Source organism: Lycium ferocissimum, chromosome 9, assembly GCF_029784015.1.
Source record: "Lycium ferocissimum isolate CSIRO_LF1 chromosome 9, AGI_CSIRO_Lferr_CH_V1, whole genome shotgun sequence".
Taxonomy (NCBI): domain Eukaryota; kingdom Viridiplantae; phylum Streptophyta; class Magnoliopsida; order Solanales; family Solanaceae; genus Lycium; species Lycium ferocissimum.
The window spans coordinates 20,038,110-20,054,593 of NC_081350.1; the positions used below are offsets into that span (position 1 = coordinate 20,038,110).

The following is a 16,484-nucleotide window of genomic DNA, read 5'->3' on the forward strand; positions in this document are numbered from 1 at the left end:
TGACATTAACAATACCAGTACTATTCATATTCTAATATACCCCATTCAGTACTATTTTAAAATTATGCGATGCATGTTATTTAATATAACAAACGAAACGCTCAGCATTACTAATACATCCTATTCAGTACTATTTTGAAATTATGCAATACATATTATTTAATATAACAAACGAAACACTTAGCATTACTAATACACCCTACCAAATGACCCCTTAAAGTTTTCTTCTGGGGAAGTTTCCAGTTAAATAGAGAATCTATATGCTACTCATATTTTGTCATTATCTATATGGGGGTGCTTAAATTAATTTTAGAAATGTATATGTATTCAAGAGGAAGCCTAACAGTCTTGATCTTCAACCGTTTTAGTAACAAATGGCCTCCAACTAACTTTAGAGTTTTGCAATAAAGAAACGTTGGAAGCATTTGAGAAAATCATATAAAGAAGATCAAAACATTCGGAAAGTTGAAGTATTGACTTCCGTAAGGAAGTATGTAAAGCAATTCTTTAAATAAATTATTGCAACAGTCGTTTCACAGTTTAACCTGAATTATATAGCTAACGAACTTAACACATAACAATGTCGATATGTCCGAGTGGTTAAGGAGACAGACTTGAAATCTGTTGGGCTTCGCCCGCGCAGGTTCGAACCCTGCTGTCGACGAACTATATTTTATTATCATATTATTTTGAACTATATTTATTATCATATTATTTTGAACTATATTTTATTATCATATTATTTTGTGGTAGTTACAATTTCTTTTTGTCCAGCCAACTTTATCCTGCTTGTATATTTTATATTTTATTTATAATGTTTTGAATTCTTTATTCTTATCTCTACATTCTTATCGATTCTTCCTTTTTCTACGTTATCCTATTATCTTGCTGCTATTACTGTTTATTATTCCTGATGCTTTTTCATCTCTCGTTGAGCGTAGGTCTATCGGAAACAACCTCTCTACCCGGCAAAAGGTAGGAGTAAGGTCTGCGTACACTCTACCCACCCCAAAATCCACCTGGTGGGATTATACAGGGTATGTTGTTGTTGGTGGTGGTGATGCTATTATGGTAGATTGATTTTATCAGTCATTTTGGGGTGGTTAGAGAAGAGGTTGGTTAAGTGGTTTAGGGGTTCAAAATATTCAATTCAAAAAAAAAAAAAAAAAAGGAGGAGGAAAGAAAGAGAGAGCAATTCCTAGTAATAAGTGGTCTGTTTTTCCTCTCATTCATTTCTCTACACTCTGTAGTATTTTTTCCTCATTCATTTTTCTACACTCTGTAGTATCGTACTTGCACGTATGTTTCCAGTCCATCACTAAACATTTGAACGCAAAAATAATAACGAATTTGTAAGTGCTTAAATAGTACTTCCTATAAAAGACAATTAGTGTACCAGAATAATGCAATAACATTAGTTTCTATTACATTGATGATCGGGTATTGTATTAACCTGCAAAAATGATTAATTAATTAAGCTAACTACATAGTATTGTAATAGCTGTAGCATTTCTCATTATTATATCCAAACAGCACCTTTACTAGGCTGGCTATCAAGGCAGAAAAGTTTTACACTAAACCAGATGCAAGGCAAAATTCATGGTACTCTTAAGACACCAAATGTCAGGAATACAAAAACATTCTAGGACAAACAAAAGAAGGCCTTCAATGTGAGAAGCACCTCGGAAACCAACAACATTTTGTCACACGAATGCTTTCAAGCATTGGCAACCATCCCTTCATGGAAGTCGGTTGGTAAGCTTCCTTCTCCATCAGTTCCTTCAGAATCTGCTTTTAGCTCGGATTTGGGTGACCAACCATACATCTTCCTTCTGAATTCTCTACGGGCTGCTCGTTCTTCCAACTTTACTTCCCTAAATTGTTCTTCAAGTTTTGATTCATCCTCGGGTGTAAAGAAAACTACCTCCATTTTCCCGAGCTCCTCGTACAACTTCTCAATCTTAGCTTTCCAGAAGACGCCTAATTCAGTGTCCATCTCGTGGTAAGGTGTCTTCAGCAGGTACTCATCAATACCACCTGCCTTGTCGATACAACGCAGGGCATGAGTTGTAACCTTCACCCTAATATGACGATCTAGGATATAGCTGAAAAGCCGTTTCTCTTGCACATTAGGCTTCCAATTCCTCCTTGACCTGTTCATGAAAAATCACAGTTTTATTTTTTTGAGAAAGTAAACAATTGCAGTTTATTATAATCCACTACATAAAATAGGAATTAAACTGCAGTTAAAAATGTGAACTTACTTTTTCTATCTTTGGGAACCAAAGAGTAGCTAGAAACAACTATGATCCAAAAGGCAGCAGACTACACATATAGTTGAACAACTATAGGCGATTATATTTGAATTTAGTGGTAATAACCAGGTTAAATATTCCCAAGAAACTCAAGACTCGTTATCTCCCTTGCTAAACCAATTCTCCATAACATCCTTGTGTTCAGCATTTTTTTTTTTTTAATAAAGTTCTTCAGGAAAAATATCAGAAGAAGGAACATTAGTACAGATAAAATACAAATATTGACAATGCCACCAAAGCACTATTTATTATGCCAGAACTTAGAGATAAATAAGAAAATACAACTCAATTCGAAGGGGTCAGCTATATGAACCTTCACTAGCAATGAAGCTCCATTTAGACCCTGTCTCAACCCAATATTCAATAATTTAGGTTCTCAGATGATATTAAAAGACTCCTGGCGAACTTTAGACAAAGTTTATCTTTTTCCATCATAAGACAATGTTTTTGTCTCTTAGCATATCATGGGTTACTTCAGTGCCGTAGCGCCTGGTATTCGAACATTGGCTCGCGGCATTTTCTCTACCCCTTCTTACCCAGAAAAAGCAGGGACACCTTACGTTCTTGAACCCACCACTGCTACACTTGATGGTGACAGAATGTTTCGTCGCTTATTAGCAAAAAAGCATGTCCTGAACCTTCTTTAGTCTCTTCTTGTATCTGGAATACTTTATCTACCTAAACTGCATAACCAATTTAGCATCAGAAATTCTTTTGCTCATGCAGCCGAATAAGGAAGAATGAGATTGAAAAGCTTGTGCCTTTGCTGGGTCAGTGAGTTTTTGTTAAAACCAACCATTTTCTTCTTTTAGCAAAATTGGATTTTGGTCATACCCTTTTACTTCTCAATAGGAGAAACGCCTCAGAGGACTACTCACCAACTTGCAACTCCCACACAAATGTAAAACACTGATGCTCATTCTTGGCAGTCTAGACATGAACTTTAAATTGTACTCCCACACAAATGTCTTAGTTTGACAGGGCAGGAGTTTAAGAAACAAAGGGAGACTTTTGAATCTTGTAGTCTTATATTAAAGATGTGTGTAGGCCTTTAAATCTTGTGTTCTTAAACTTGCATGTAGAATGTTGGAATTAGAAAACTTACTAAATATAGAAAGAGACTCTTTTTGGGACAGAAAAAAAAGGGAAGTAAGAAACTTAAATTGGGACGAAGGAAGATACATTTATATCAGAAAGGAAAAAGTGGAAGGTAGAACATACTCTCCTCAGAAGACAACTCACCAACTTGCACTCCCACACAAATGTAAAACAGATACTCATTGTTGATAATCTAGATGTGAACTTTAAATTGTATAAATTTGTATCAGATAGGAAAAAATGGAAGTTAGAACATAGTTTTTGTCTTTATTTTTTAACGACAAAAGAGTAAGTACATACGTTCGTGAGTTCGATAATATCGTAAACTCAAGTATCCAGATGAATGACGAAAAATTTGCTTCACAATAGTTGGCCACCACTCTAGGCTATCTGAAGACAAACACCTTATCCCGAAAAAAAAAAAAGGCTATCCAAAGACAAACAAAAAATTTAATTTAGGAAACATGGTATGCAAAGGCAGGTGAAGTACTTATATATGAGTGAAGCCCCGATTTATTCACACCAATGCTTTTTAGAGTTTTGGCCATGTCCAGGTATATCTTTTTTTTGAAAAAGGTAACAGTTTTGGCCATGTCCAGGTACATGCGAGAATAGAATCTATTCTAGGTTGGATTTTGTCAATTATCTAATGAAAGGTGTAAAAACAACTGCAAGACCAAATTCTCTTCCAGGAATGTGTTTCACCCGTAAAAGGGGAAAATAAGGTAGAAACTAAAATAAAGCTCATTGCTAGAACCGCAAGGTAGCGTACTGTAGCTAGAAACATTTACATGCTGATTTGATGATGCATTAGACGAACTCAATTTGATAAGTAACCATAAAGTTGACTGCTACAACAATTTAAACAAAATAGGGATGTAATCATCTACACAACTCAGGAAAGCTAATTGCAGTGTTTTTAGTCTTCCAGAAATTGGAGAAACTAGTTTCAAAGGAAAGTCTTCTTTTAAAGTTGAGAAAAGTTAACCCACATCTTGCGGAGATCTGTTGAAAATGGGAATCAATATGTAGGATTCCAGAAATTTTCCAAATGCTGACAACACATTAAACAAGGCACTACTTAACTTCAATCAGGTTAGCCCCTTGAATATTGACCAGAACATCTTTCCCTCTCCAGGAAAAGCTTCTCTTGCAAGCGCAAGCTGACCCGGACACCACCATTATTTAAAAAAAAAAAAAAATTCTTGCATAACCCAAAAACATATGCTCCCTCAATTTCATTTTATACAATGGGCTAATGGTGTTTGACTAGGCACAAAAGTAAATGTATATCACATAAAAAAAGTATCTCACCATGCCAAGTTATTCCGATAAGAGCATGACACGGGAGGTAAAATATGGATACTAAAGGAACCCTTCTTTTGGGGGGTTCTGACTCTGTACAGCAGAACATTCTTAGTGCTTTGTTGTTTATATTCATAAAATATTTACTTACCATTTCAAAAAATAAAGAAGTGTGACTCCTTTTAAATGGACCAAAAAGGAATCAGTGTCATACATAATGGCCCGCCGCACGGGGAATGTGAAACTTTGTGAGGATCTCTCTCCCTATATATCTAGCTCTCTCTAGCTCGCAAGATTTAATCTATTTCACCAAATTCTGAATCCAGATTTAGTGCAATTTAATTAGCAAGATGAAAAAGTTAGCTGTGGCAGGAAGACTGAAGGAGGGTGAAACTCGTAGTGCCAGAAGAAGCGGAGGAAGAGATGCTTGCAATTTCTCTTTCCTTCTCTTATCTATCTTCCACTCCCTACAGAGTTTCCTCCATTTTTGTGGAAGAAAGAAAGCTTTGTAGTGTTAACTAAGCTAATTTTCTGAAAATGAGAAACGGGATAATGGAAAATAGAGCACGGTAATCAAAGGAGCTAATGTTATACGCAACTGCAAGCAAAATTATTGTCAGAAATAAGCAGAGGAATGCAGTAAACTCCCTCCCCCACCAACCCACCCTGTTTCCTCCGAAGAAAGTTTTGGAAAAATACTCTTACAGCAAGGTCTCTAATGAGTTTTTTCTTTTGGGGTTGCGCTGGGAGAGAAAGGAAGAGGGTTGTTTCAGTTTCTTATTCCAATTTTGAAAGTGGGCCTCTTAAGAGTAGGTAGACAATAGTTGCCTGCATCTTTGTTTTTATACGTGGTGTCCGGCCCATCTTACGCACAAGTCAACTAATTTCATAGGGTAGCTGCTGCCTCCTACTAGCACAATTACCGGGTAACTCCGTCTATCATGGCTTGATGGAAATAAATCACCTAGTGTTTTTGCCTTCGCTGGGGTTTGAACCCGAGACTTCATGGTTCTCAACCCACTTCATTGACTACTAGGACGCACCCTTGGGTATATCGCATTGCCTACAAATCCTGCTTGAACATAAAAATGTGAAGAAAACCTATAAGTTATATTAGAAAACATTGTTTTAAGAAATTCCTTTTTCTGTAAAGTACTGTTTCAAGAAATTCTTAGACTAAGAGACTTCACTTTTTGGAAACCTGGAAGCACCACTCAGAATCTAACTACTCCTAAAGAAAGAACACTGAACAGAAGTTCAGTATACCAAACTGAAAAGAGTTGGAGAACACACGGGTCAATAACTAGATAATAGGATGGACTGCTTGAAATTGAAAGAGATTGTGTGCTGCTAGTTTCTTGCCTCATTGCATAATGCCCAGATTGCGTTTACGGAAGTCTTATGCACAATACGGATTTCAGGAAATTGATGTCCTAGAACATACATCTTGGTGATATACCACATTCTAATTTGGAATTACCCTTGGAAGCCAGAAAACCAAACAACCAGAAGGATTTTTAACTGCTGACGTATACTTCGATCAAAATTTCAAGCAAAACAGACATATTTAATAAGGACTAACAGGATCAAGGATTTTCAAGTTCACAAACAATCATAAAGAAGGCGATTCTTGAATCATGAACCAGGCAATAACTAAAAGCCCAGAATGCACTTCTGAAAAAACCAAATGCAGCTCAAAATGAAACCCCTTCCAAGTTGTTATTACTCATTAACCAAAATTACCAAATTCTCATATGCCTCACTTTTGAGTTACATAAGCTACTTACACTGAGCAGAACAAGACTTAAAACCATGTTTAGCTTTAAATTTGTTTTTTTTTTTCTTTGAAGTCGTTCGCATTGTAAATAACATTCATGGGTTAGCAGCTAAAAGATGATCCATACTTATACGGTAAAACAAAAGATGCTTTCTGAGAACTTTTAACCAATTACGATCTTTTGCTTTTAGAACTCAATAACTTTATACATTTTGCAGAACCAATCGCAAATTCCACTTTACCACAATCATTCAAAATATATTACATTTTAGATGAAAACTATTTAGTCCAATATGTCGACAGACTAACAGCTAACATACCGCCATTGAAAGCTAGAAAACAAACAACTAATGAATAGGAGAAATTCCTACACGGGTGGAAACACACCTAACGAATAATATGTAAATTAAAAAGAAAAAAAAAACATTTGAGCAAGATAATCGCAGAAAACACAGAGTAACTACTCAAAATCTAACATTTAGCCAAAAACAAAATTGCTTTAAAATTTGAGGATAAAGAGAAGAAAAAAACTGATGTATTTTTTCACCACCAACAACATACCCAGTGTAATCCCACAAGTGAGCCTACCTAACTAATAATATGTAAAATAAACTATCAAAAGAACATCTGAGCAATATAATCACAGAATGTATTTAACAAACTTATCAAAATCTCACATTTAGCCAAAATAATCCAAGTCCTAATTAAAAAAAAATGATTTTAAATTAAGAAGAAGAAAAGAACTCACGTATTTCCACCCTTTTCACTAACACGATTACCAAATTGAATGTGACGACCAGCAAAAAGACCACGTTGAGCACGACCCATTACGACTTTAGTATTTGGTACGCATTTTTGAAGCTGTTGTTTAACTCCAGATGCTAAATTCTTCTCCCCGCCTATATTCTTCACTAATTTCTTCATCATTTCTCTTGATCTGAACGCCATTTTCTTCCTTTCTACTTCAACACTTTTTGAGAAAATTTGATGGAATTGCAAGTGTAGGGTTCTGATTTAGGGTTTTAGAACTGTTTTTAGAGCATAGTTTAAATCATTTAACTCTGTACCTATTAGCTTTGTTTGGAAAATAGATGATACAATTACCATTTTTATTTTGGTTCAAAATAATTGTGTCTATTTATACAATTAAGAAAGAATTAATTTTATTTTTTAAATTTGCTCTTATTAAGTGGTAAGTGACCAGTTTCAATGTGTCAAGCTAATAGTATATGAAGGAATACCTATTTTAAATATTAATTAACTTTAGAATTGATAAATGTAGATTGGTTGGCGAAGTGAATCACACGGATGGAAGTAAACTTTTGTGCTCGAAGGAATAACTAAGGTGAGTTAAGACACGTTTTTACTAAAGTTTTTTTCCCTCACAAGCTCATGCCTTTAAGTTGTTCGCTAAAATGCCTTAGAACGTTAATGTGGATTCAATTGGAGTGTGCGAGCTTGCGTTATCTCTGGAGTTCGATTTGATTTCAAGTTTGAAAATTTTATAGTATATGTGTTTTACAAGAATTTTTAGCAAATAATTTTCATGTCTTTATATGCTTAAGTTTAAATGTTAAGTAATTAGAAAAGAAGCTTTAGAACACAAGAATAATTATATTACTCATATATTATGTTTTGGGTATCAAAATGACTTGTAAATTTAATGTTTCATCTCTAAGAATTCAAACTCGAACTAGAGAATCTCAAATAACTAGCAACAGAACATGACCGAAAGGTTACAGAAAGAATTTCATAAAGATATTGTCAGGTTAACCTTAGAGTTTTGAAAAGGGTTTCGTGATATGTAATAATTCAGCTTATCCCTACTCATGTAGGAGTAGGAGATTAATGCATCGTTGGTTCGGGTGCTATTACAAATGCCCTGCTAAGGCATGGGATGTGAGCACACTAGAAACTTAAATTGTGTGACATAACAAAAATAAGACTCAATCGATTCGATTGAGATCAAATGCCCCCGAATGGGACGATGACGAATAGAAAAAGAGAACATCGAGAATATTTTTATTAAACTCTTTTTTATATCTTCAAATTTCTTAATATCATTATGTGCAAAGTGCATATCCACATATGCTTCGCAATTATTATTTTTATGTCAAAATCAAATTTTCACGTCATGACACATGAAGGTTGTTTGCATAAAGCTTATAAATTGGTCAAATAAACTTATAATCATTTTTTCTTTTATATATATTTATGCGTTTGATAAACACACACACAAAAAAAAAAAAAAAAAAAAAAAAAAAAAAACCAGATACCATTGTTAGCCCCAAATTATGAGTTTTCCAACTTACATACACTTTATACCAAATTTATTATTTTTTCATATATTTTTCATAATTCTAAAATACCATTTTAAAAATAAGTTCTTAATTTCTTCTTCATTTTATTTCTATCGTTATCTTTTTCATAAATGCTTTTTCATATATTTTTCATAATTCTCAAATACCATTTTAAAAATAAATTCTTAATTTCTTCTTCATTTTATTTCTATCGTTATCTTTTTCATAAATGCATGATATTTATTTTCAAAATAACAACTATAAAAATATTTAAAAGCGCTTGATACTTATGAACTTCGAATCTTTTAAACCAAAAGAAATATATCCACTAAAGATTGGAGTATCATTTTCAGAACTCTGACATTGTTACCTCATAGTGTCTGCACCCAAAAAAGTCAAAAACTATGGAAAAATCAAATAAGAATCTGGCCCACAGTTTTAAGGCACCACATCCCTCTTGTGGTTGTTAGAAAATAAAATAGTGAATTACCACAAAAGAACCTAAAGCATTTTCAATTTAAGATGCCTCCATATCACATTTCTGAATTTTTTAAAACTTTTTCACCAACACCTAACATTCAGTTGAAATTGAGGGGTCGTTTGGTAAGGTGTATAAGAGATACTACTGAATATAGTGTAGTAGTAATGTTAAGATTAGTTGTTGACATCATTTTCTATTAACTACTTGATTTGTTATATTAAATAACATAGATTGCATAATTTTTAAATAGTACTGAATGAGACATATTTAATGTGAATGATACTGATATTGTTATTGTCATGGTTTATTATGTTCAAGAATTATACTGAATAGGTTGTATAACTAGTACAGGATTGAAAACACTACCACAAGGGATTAAATAATACTCACTCTGTCCTAATTTATGTAACACCAGTTGACTTGACACAAAGTTTAAGAAAAGAGAAAGAAAGAAGGACTTTTAAAAGTTATGATCTAAAACAAATCTTAAACATTTATGTGGCTATTGGGTATAAACATTTTATTAAGAGTAAAAGAGTAATTTTAAAGTTAAATTGCTTCTAATTGGAGAAAACAAATATTTTTTCGAGACAGACTAAAAATAAAAAGAGCACCCCATAAATTGAAACGGGAGAAAGTATCAAATGTAATACCAATATTATTTTTTCTAATACTTCCTACCAAACGACCCTGAATGTCTTATTTCTAGTGTTTTTGCCTATCTAAAATGAAAATAATGAAACAGGAAAAACTAGAATCAGGTTCTACGCTGATTTCCTCCCAATTTTTTTAAAAAAAGAATATGAGGAAAGAGTCCATTGAATTTCAATAAATTTGCCACGTCACTATCCAAAAGCCTGTAGTCCACGCGAACGCCACCAGCCCGTATATAATGCCCCTCTACTCTGTTAGCAGCCATTGCCAAGAAAGAGTGAATTATTAAGGAAGAAAAAAAAAAAAAGATGCAATCTTTGCAGGAAAAGGCATCAGAATGGAGTGGAGTTGACCAAAATGATGCATTTGCTATTGATGAAACCAATCTCTTTGAAAAGCTTGGACTTCAGACTTTCATCAATCTCTCTACCAATTTCTATAACAGGTTCATTCATATAATTATGCTCAGAAGAAGTGTTTTTTTCTTGATGGGTTTTTAATTTCTTTAAGTGGGTATTCAAGAAAACTCGTTAAAGTTTGGGACTTTGATTGAATTGTTTTTTTTTTTTTTTTTTTTTTTTTTTTTGTGTGTGTGTGTGTGTGTGTACCTCTCTCTGTTGTTCTATGTGTTTCTTGAATTAATATGAAGTTCAGCAAGGTTAATGTTTTGTTGCTTGAAAAATTGAGCTTTTTCTTTTCTTACTAGTATTAGATTTGCATGGTTTTAAAGTTTTTTTATTTTTTGGGTGGCGTTGGTGGGATTAATGACTCTTTGATTATATTAACTATTTCATTCTCTTTTCTTTTCTTTTATGAATCTTTGATTATATTAGCTACTTGATTCTCTTTTCCTTTCTTTCCTTATTACTGATTGATAATGAAGGTCTGTATGTTTGGTTATTATGATTACTTTTAGAAGCATTAAGCTGTATTTTTCCTAATACATTTGCAGAAGAGGTGTTGAGGGGATCCTTGATTGTTGAATCTTTGGTTGTATTAGTATCCTTGGAGGTTAAGGAAACTGATTGGGTGATAAAAGTTACTGTGAATAATAAGCTGGATTTTGAAAGTCTGGAATTTTTAAATTTAGTTTACTTGTTTGGAATGAAGTTGTAGATTATTTCAATTATTAGAGTTGTCTTCTTTTTGCTCTCTGATGGTTTACCCACATGAGGGAAGACTTGTAGTTTTTGGTTTAGAAATTGAAATTAGGCTTTATAATTTCATTAATATTTGTCTGAAATGCCCCTTTGGGTGGTTAAGAAATAAGGAGGTTGTGTTGTGTGTGTTGGGCGGTATCTTGAATATTTGTCAAGGAATTAATTGAGGGATGAAACTTACTGTGAATAATAGCCCGTTGGAAAGCCAAGTAGCCAACCATGCTTATTTTTTTCTTCAAAAAGATGCTTATTTTAGAGAGTTGTGGTGTTTGGCAAGATTTAGGAAAAAGATATAAGTGCTTTGAGTAGTAGCGGAAGCTAGTTTTCAGAAACTAAAAAAAGTAGTTTTTTTCCCAAAGGAATTTTGGAACCTTGGCCAAGCACAAATTGTTGCTCTGATATTGGCGAAAGTGCTTTAACCAAGCACAAATTGTTACTCTACAAAAGTACTTTTTTCGAACCACGCTTCTGACAAAAAATACTTTTCCGAATAAACAGTTTTTGAAAGCTCGGTAAAACAAGCTAATAAGTTGGCGAAGTTGTCTTCAGATTAATTATTTGAAATGGTGGTTGATAGATAGAGTTGTGCTCTTTTCTCCTCTAATGATATGCCTTTCTTGAGGGAAGACATTTGACTCTTGTTTTTGGAATTGAAATTAGGGTGTATGATGATGAGGAAGAGTGGTTTCGGTCAATTTTCTCTAATTCAAGTAAAGAGGATGCCATTAGGAATCAATATGAGTTCTTTGTACAGAGAATGGGAGGGCCTCCTTTGTTCTCACAGAGGAGAGGTAAGCAAGTGTTATCTTAATTTTTATTTTATCTTAATTGTTATCCCCAGTTTCAATTTGCCAATGGTAGTTACTTGTTACATCCTTCTATTGTGATGCAATTTTGTGGTGACCTCAATTCTTGAGATGGTTAATCTATCTTCTATCATAAACTTCAAATTGAATCATTTTGTTAAGTCCTTGAGATTGGAAAGCGTAAAGTTAAATTGATATCTATGATAAAGGTTATTTGGGACGGGAATAAACCCTTTTGTTCAAAATGGTTCCCTTTTATTATGTTCGTCAAGGTTTATTCTATCTAGAGCAGAGGTGAATCTAGGATTTCTTGGACATGGGTGCACCACTGAAAAAAAAAAAAAAAAAAAAAAAGAAGCATTAAGTGGGAATTGATCCCTGTTCCTCTATGTAAATAACTAAGCTTTCCACCAAGTGCACCAATCAACCTTTTTGGAGCATGGGTGCCAACAACTAATATTAGATCAGTTTTAGAAAATATGTTCATAAAATACCCAATTTTTCGGAGATACCATGGCTTCACGTGCTCTATATAAAGCTATAAATTCGCCCCTGATCTAGAGCTTGTGATGTTAGTAACATATCACCGTTGAAGGCTAAGTTTTTCTCCCTTTTTGGATGTCCACAACATTTCTTTTGATAAATCACTACGAATAAACACCAACTCGATGTCAAAAAGAAGGTGCAAGCTGTTGAAGTGATTCAAACCGAGTCATTCACCATTTTCTATTTTGCTTGTACAACTAACAATACAACATAGTATTCTCTCCTTACACCAGTAGAAGAATGAAATAAGAAGGATTCAATAATGCGTTGTTTTCCTCAATGTCCACAACCTTTCGAGAATGAAAATTAGTTGGCATTTGAATTAGTTGAGCAGTGGAGAAAGAAACTGTCAGCAAGGTTGCTTTATAAATCCCATTTGCAGAGTTTAGAGCGTCTTTGTCCTGTTTTCTAAATTTTTGGTGTACTACCGATGTTTAGGATTAATTGTTGCTGATCACTTTTCTGGAGTTTTTGACCTTGAAACACTATATCGATGACTACTCTCACACCATCTTTGGAGCATGAATGTTACTTGTGATTTCTCAGCAGCAAAATATCACTAAAGAGAAGGAAAAGAATAACAGGATAGGAAAATTGAGGAAAAATATCAGGGTGGAAACATATTTTGGTGACTCTTTCCTTCAGTAAATGGAACAGTTTAAGAGTGCCTTAATGATACCATGAAAACTTCCGTTTAATGATGACATTACTGGAGATTCTCAGTCTGCTGATAAGTCTCCATTTCTTGATTTATTGATCAAGTCATTAACAATAAAAGATAGTTTTCTATGCTAGTTATGTCTCTTCTTTGTTTCTGAACCCATTTTCCGCAATTGGCAAGGTTAGGCAGTGTTTTGGAAGATAAAATATCCAATTTCGCTTAATTAATTTCTTCAGATAAAAAATGGAACAGGTGAAAAGTTGTTTGTGGGATTAATATAAGATAAGTATTTCCGGAGGGTCGGACTAGGTGGATCTCAGGTAGGCACTTCGCCTTTTCTTAGGCAGCGTTTCAGGGCAGGCACCAAACCGCTAGCGCTCATGGATTCCGTGTTGAAGAAGATAAAAGTAAATTATATACACAGTTTGCAAAAGCAATATATTGCTTATTCTCTCTCTCTCTCTCTCTTTTTTTTTCTTTCTAAAATGTTATAGATGAATCTTTTAGTGAGTAGGATAGGAAATAAGAGACTTAGTATAAGTTGTAACCTTACATTTTCATCTATGCATCCAAATCAACAATCTAAAGTGGTTTTTGAAACTTGATTGATGTGGCTTTCACTTAATTGCAGTTTTGTTTTTAATGTTTCTTTCTCCGTAGTTAGTGATAAAGTTAACTTCTTTTTCATTTTTTTCTTCATCCGTGCCTTTCCTCACTAAAACATGAGCTTTAATTGGCATTTCCTCTTAAAACTCCAAAAGAGTGTTCTCCTACGCCTTCACCTTTGATCACTGTAGAGTTAATGAGGTCAGGTCATCAAATCATATTACACACCGACTAGTTTCTCCCTCTTTTCCAACAGTGTCTTCCTAAGCTTTCTTCAAGCGTAGGAATAATGAGGTCAGGTCATCAAATCATATTTACACACAACTGGTTCGTCCCTCTTTTGTCCTGTATCATCATTGCTCTTCCAAATCAACCAAGTTCTCTAATCACGCGTATTTATTACAAATCAACAATTTCTCCAATCAGCCATTACTTTATTGCGTTCTTATCTCCACGATGGTGGCTTTGATGAGTTTTTCTAAATCAGTAATGATTAATCTTTTATGCCTAATGAAATCTCCTCTGCCACCGTGATAGGCTACTTAATTGGTTGAGGGTTTTTGTCAGCAGTTTGTGCTATTAGGGTTTGACTAGATTATTCCATTTTTCTTCTGCCTTTGCCAAAACCAGAAAACTCTCCTCATTCTGCTTAACAAATGCTTTCGACCAATTGTGAATCCCTAAAATAGAGAAAAGAGCATTACTTTAAAAAATTGATTCAAAATCTGAAACAGGAAAGCTTCTTGAGACTGAGCTAAGGACAGCTAGGAAGGCCATCATCAAATCAACCTCCAAATGCTCAGTGTTTAATATGGTTGAGCTTATATCTATTTGAGGTTTAAAAGCTAATCAAAACTCAAATGAAGTTTTCTTCCTGCCATGAGACGATCTGGAAAAGTGATGTCAACACAGATAGTTCTAGTACTTTCTTTGGATGATTGGTGAACAAGTTAGTCGGATATTAATAGTTCATCCTTCTCATCTGCATTATATTTTAAGTGGTATCTTACATGATGCTTCTTGTAGTTTGAGAAACTGTAAGGACCTTTCTTACTTGGACTTTCTGCAGGTCATCCGGCATTGATTGGACGCCACCGCCCATTTCCAGTCACACATAAGGCTGCAGAGAGATGGTTACAACATATGCAACATGCACTAGACAGTGTTACAGACATTGATGAAGATTCCAAAATTAAAATGATGAACTTTTTCAGGTACAAGCTAATCTCATTTGAACTTACTTTTAAGATTTACATTTTGTGTAGACTGTAAGATTTACATTTTGTTTGCCTTTCAGGCACACTGCATTCTTTCTGGTAGCTGGAGATGAGTTAAAGAATCCAAACCAGGGTGTTGCATGTAAGCATGCTGCCAATAAGCCAGCTGCAGAATAAACTTTAACAACAATTGATCATAGAAATAATGATGACGTATGGTGATTATTGACTTATGATCATTCGATTAATCAAAATAGAATCCATATTCTCAATTATGCTGTCATTAATACAATTGCCCCAAGGAGAAAGTTTATAGATACGCGAGGCCATTCTCATAGACTAAGATTGTATATTCTCCTGGATTATCCCAAACTTTTCAATTTCCATTATTAGTAGACAATGATATATAACGGTTATGAATTCTGCCCAATTGCCCTCGCCTTTATAACCTTGAGGCCAAAAGGGAGAGGACCAAAAAAAAAAAAAAAAAAGATCTCCTTAAATGAGAAGGAAGCTTTTAAAATTTCAATGTTGGGTGATTGTATCATCTTGACACGTGAAAAAACACTCGCTGATCATTTTTTGGTTTTATCTGTGAAAATAGTTACTATTATGAAGTTTCAAATTTCATATGTAAAACATTAGGGCATTTGCTATTTTTTAGTTACAAGTGCTGAAAAAAGTTGCTTCTACTTTAACTTTTTAGGATGATGGAGTTGCGAATTTCACATGAAAATTGACTGTTTGTGAATTTCACCCGCACCACGCGTAAGAAAAATCCACCTAGAGTTGCATCTGCTGAACTTTGTGGGAGTAATAAATGTTTTTGTTTTTCATCGACTTGTATTAGCGGCGTTGAAATAGTTGTAGAAACCATCAATCAGCACTCACATTGACAGTGTTAAATAACTTTATGCACTATGCAGTTGGACATATTATAATAGGCTGTTTTTTTTATTTTTTATATTATCAATTTGCACTAACTATAGATAATTCTATTAGGGGACACGATCCCTCTTAATTTTGAAAAGTCTCAACTACATATGTGCATTTGGGCTATCTCTTGTTGGGAAAGAGGGAAAATAATGAATTTCTGAAAGGAGAATGGTAACTTCTGTAAAATATCAAATTGGGTGTTGATACAATTTCGACAAACAAAAAGTCAGCATCATCTGAATATATATATATATATATATATATTGTCCAGAGAATGTATAAAATTACATTCCTTCCAAGTTGAAATTTCAAAACTCTGATTCCTATTTTCCCCCTTTTTGGTCCTGGAGTTGTCTGGAAAGAAGAAACAATGAAGAAATTTTGCAAGGAGAATGAAAAAAAAGGGAACTTCTGAAATATCAAATTTGGGTGATTGCACAAGCTCAATCACAAAATGTGCAGATTATCATCAACTACACACACAAATCACAATCATCTGTGTTTATATATACATAGACATGGGTATGTGTACGTATAATGCATATATCTCGACTATACAAACTGAAATCTTGGTTGTATATGAAGAACAACTTAATCAAACCCAAGCAATTGGATTAAACAA

At 34.0% G+C, this 16,484-nt stretch overlaps 2 protein-coding genes and 1 non-coding gene across 3 annotated transcripts; 2 read left to right on the forward strand and 1 right to left on the reverse strand.

Annotated features, from left to right (window-relative positions):
• The first annotated feature begins 582 nt into the window (after nt 1–582).
• Nucleotides 583–664, forward strand: TRNAS-UGA (transfer RNA serine (anticodon UGA)). Its single transcript has one exon. It is a non-coding gene; the product is annotated as a tRNA-Ser (tRNA).
• An 823-nt stretch (nt 665–1,487) lies between these two features.
• LOC132029829 (uncharacterized) lies at nt 1,488–7,573 on the reverse strand. Its single transcript, XM_059419211.1, has 2 exons — nt 7,244–7,573; nt 1,488–2,153 (listed from the first exon to the last, which is right to left on the reverse strand). Exons 1-2 carry the CDS (start codon nt 7,441–7,443, stop codon nt 1,718–1,720), a joined length of 636 nt encoding a protein of 211 aa, XP_059275194.1. The 5' UTR covers nt 7,444–7,573; the 3' UTR covers nt 1,488–1,717.
• A 2,449-nt stretch (nt 7,574–10,022) lies between these two features.
• Nucleotides 10,023–15,250, forward strand: LOC132029830 (two-on-two hemoglobin-3). Its single transcript, XM_059419213.1, has 4 exons — nt 10,023–10,375; nt 11,751–11,881; nt 14,779–14,923; nt 15,007–15,250. Exons 1-4 carry the CDS (start codon nt 10,239–10,241, stop codon nt 15,101–15,103), a joined length of 510 nt encoding a protein of 169 aa, XP_059275196.1. The 5' UTR covers nt 10,023–10,238; the 3' UTR covers nt 15,104–15,250.
• Nucleotides 15,251–16,484: the final 1,234 nt, after the last annotated feature.

Bases quoted from the DNA above. Each gene is read 5' to 3' on its own strand.
- LOC132029829 (XM_059419211.1), bottom strand. From the start codon at position 7,443: ATGGCGTTCAGATCAAGAGAAATGATGAAGAAATTAGTGAAGAATATA. The intron at 2,154-7,243 runs GTGAGTTCTTTT...TTTCATGAACAG, and splicing joins AGTGAAAAGGGTGGAAATAC to GTCAAGGAGGAATTGGAAGC.
- LOC132029830 (XM_059419213.1), top strand. From the start codon at position 10,239: ATGCAATCTTTGCAGGAAAAGGCATCAGAATGGAGTGGAGTTGACCAA. The intron at 11,882-14,778 runs GTAAGCAAGTGT...GACTTTCTGCAG, and splicing joins TTTGTTCTCACAGAGGAGAG to GTCATCCGGCATTGATTGGA. The intron at 14,924-15,006 runs GTACAAGCTAAT...TTTGCCTTTCAG, and splicing joins AAAATGATGAACTTTTTCAG to GCACACTGCATTCTTTCTGG.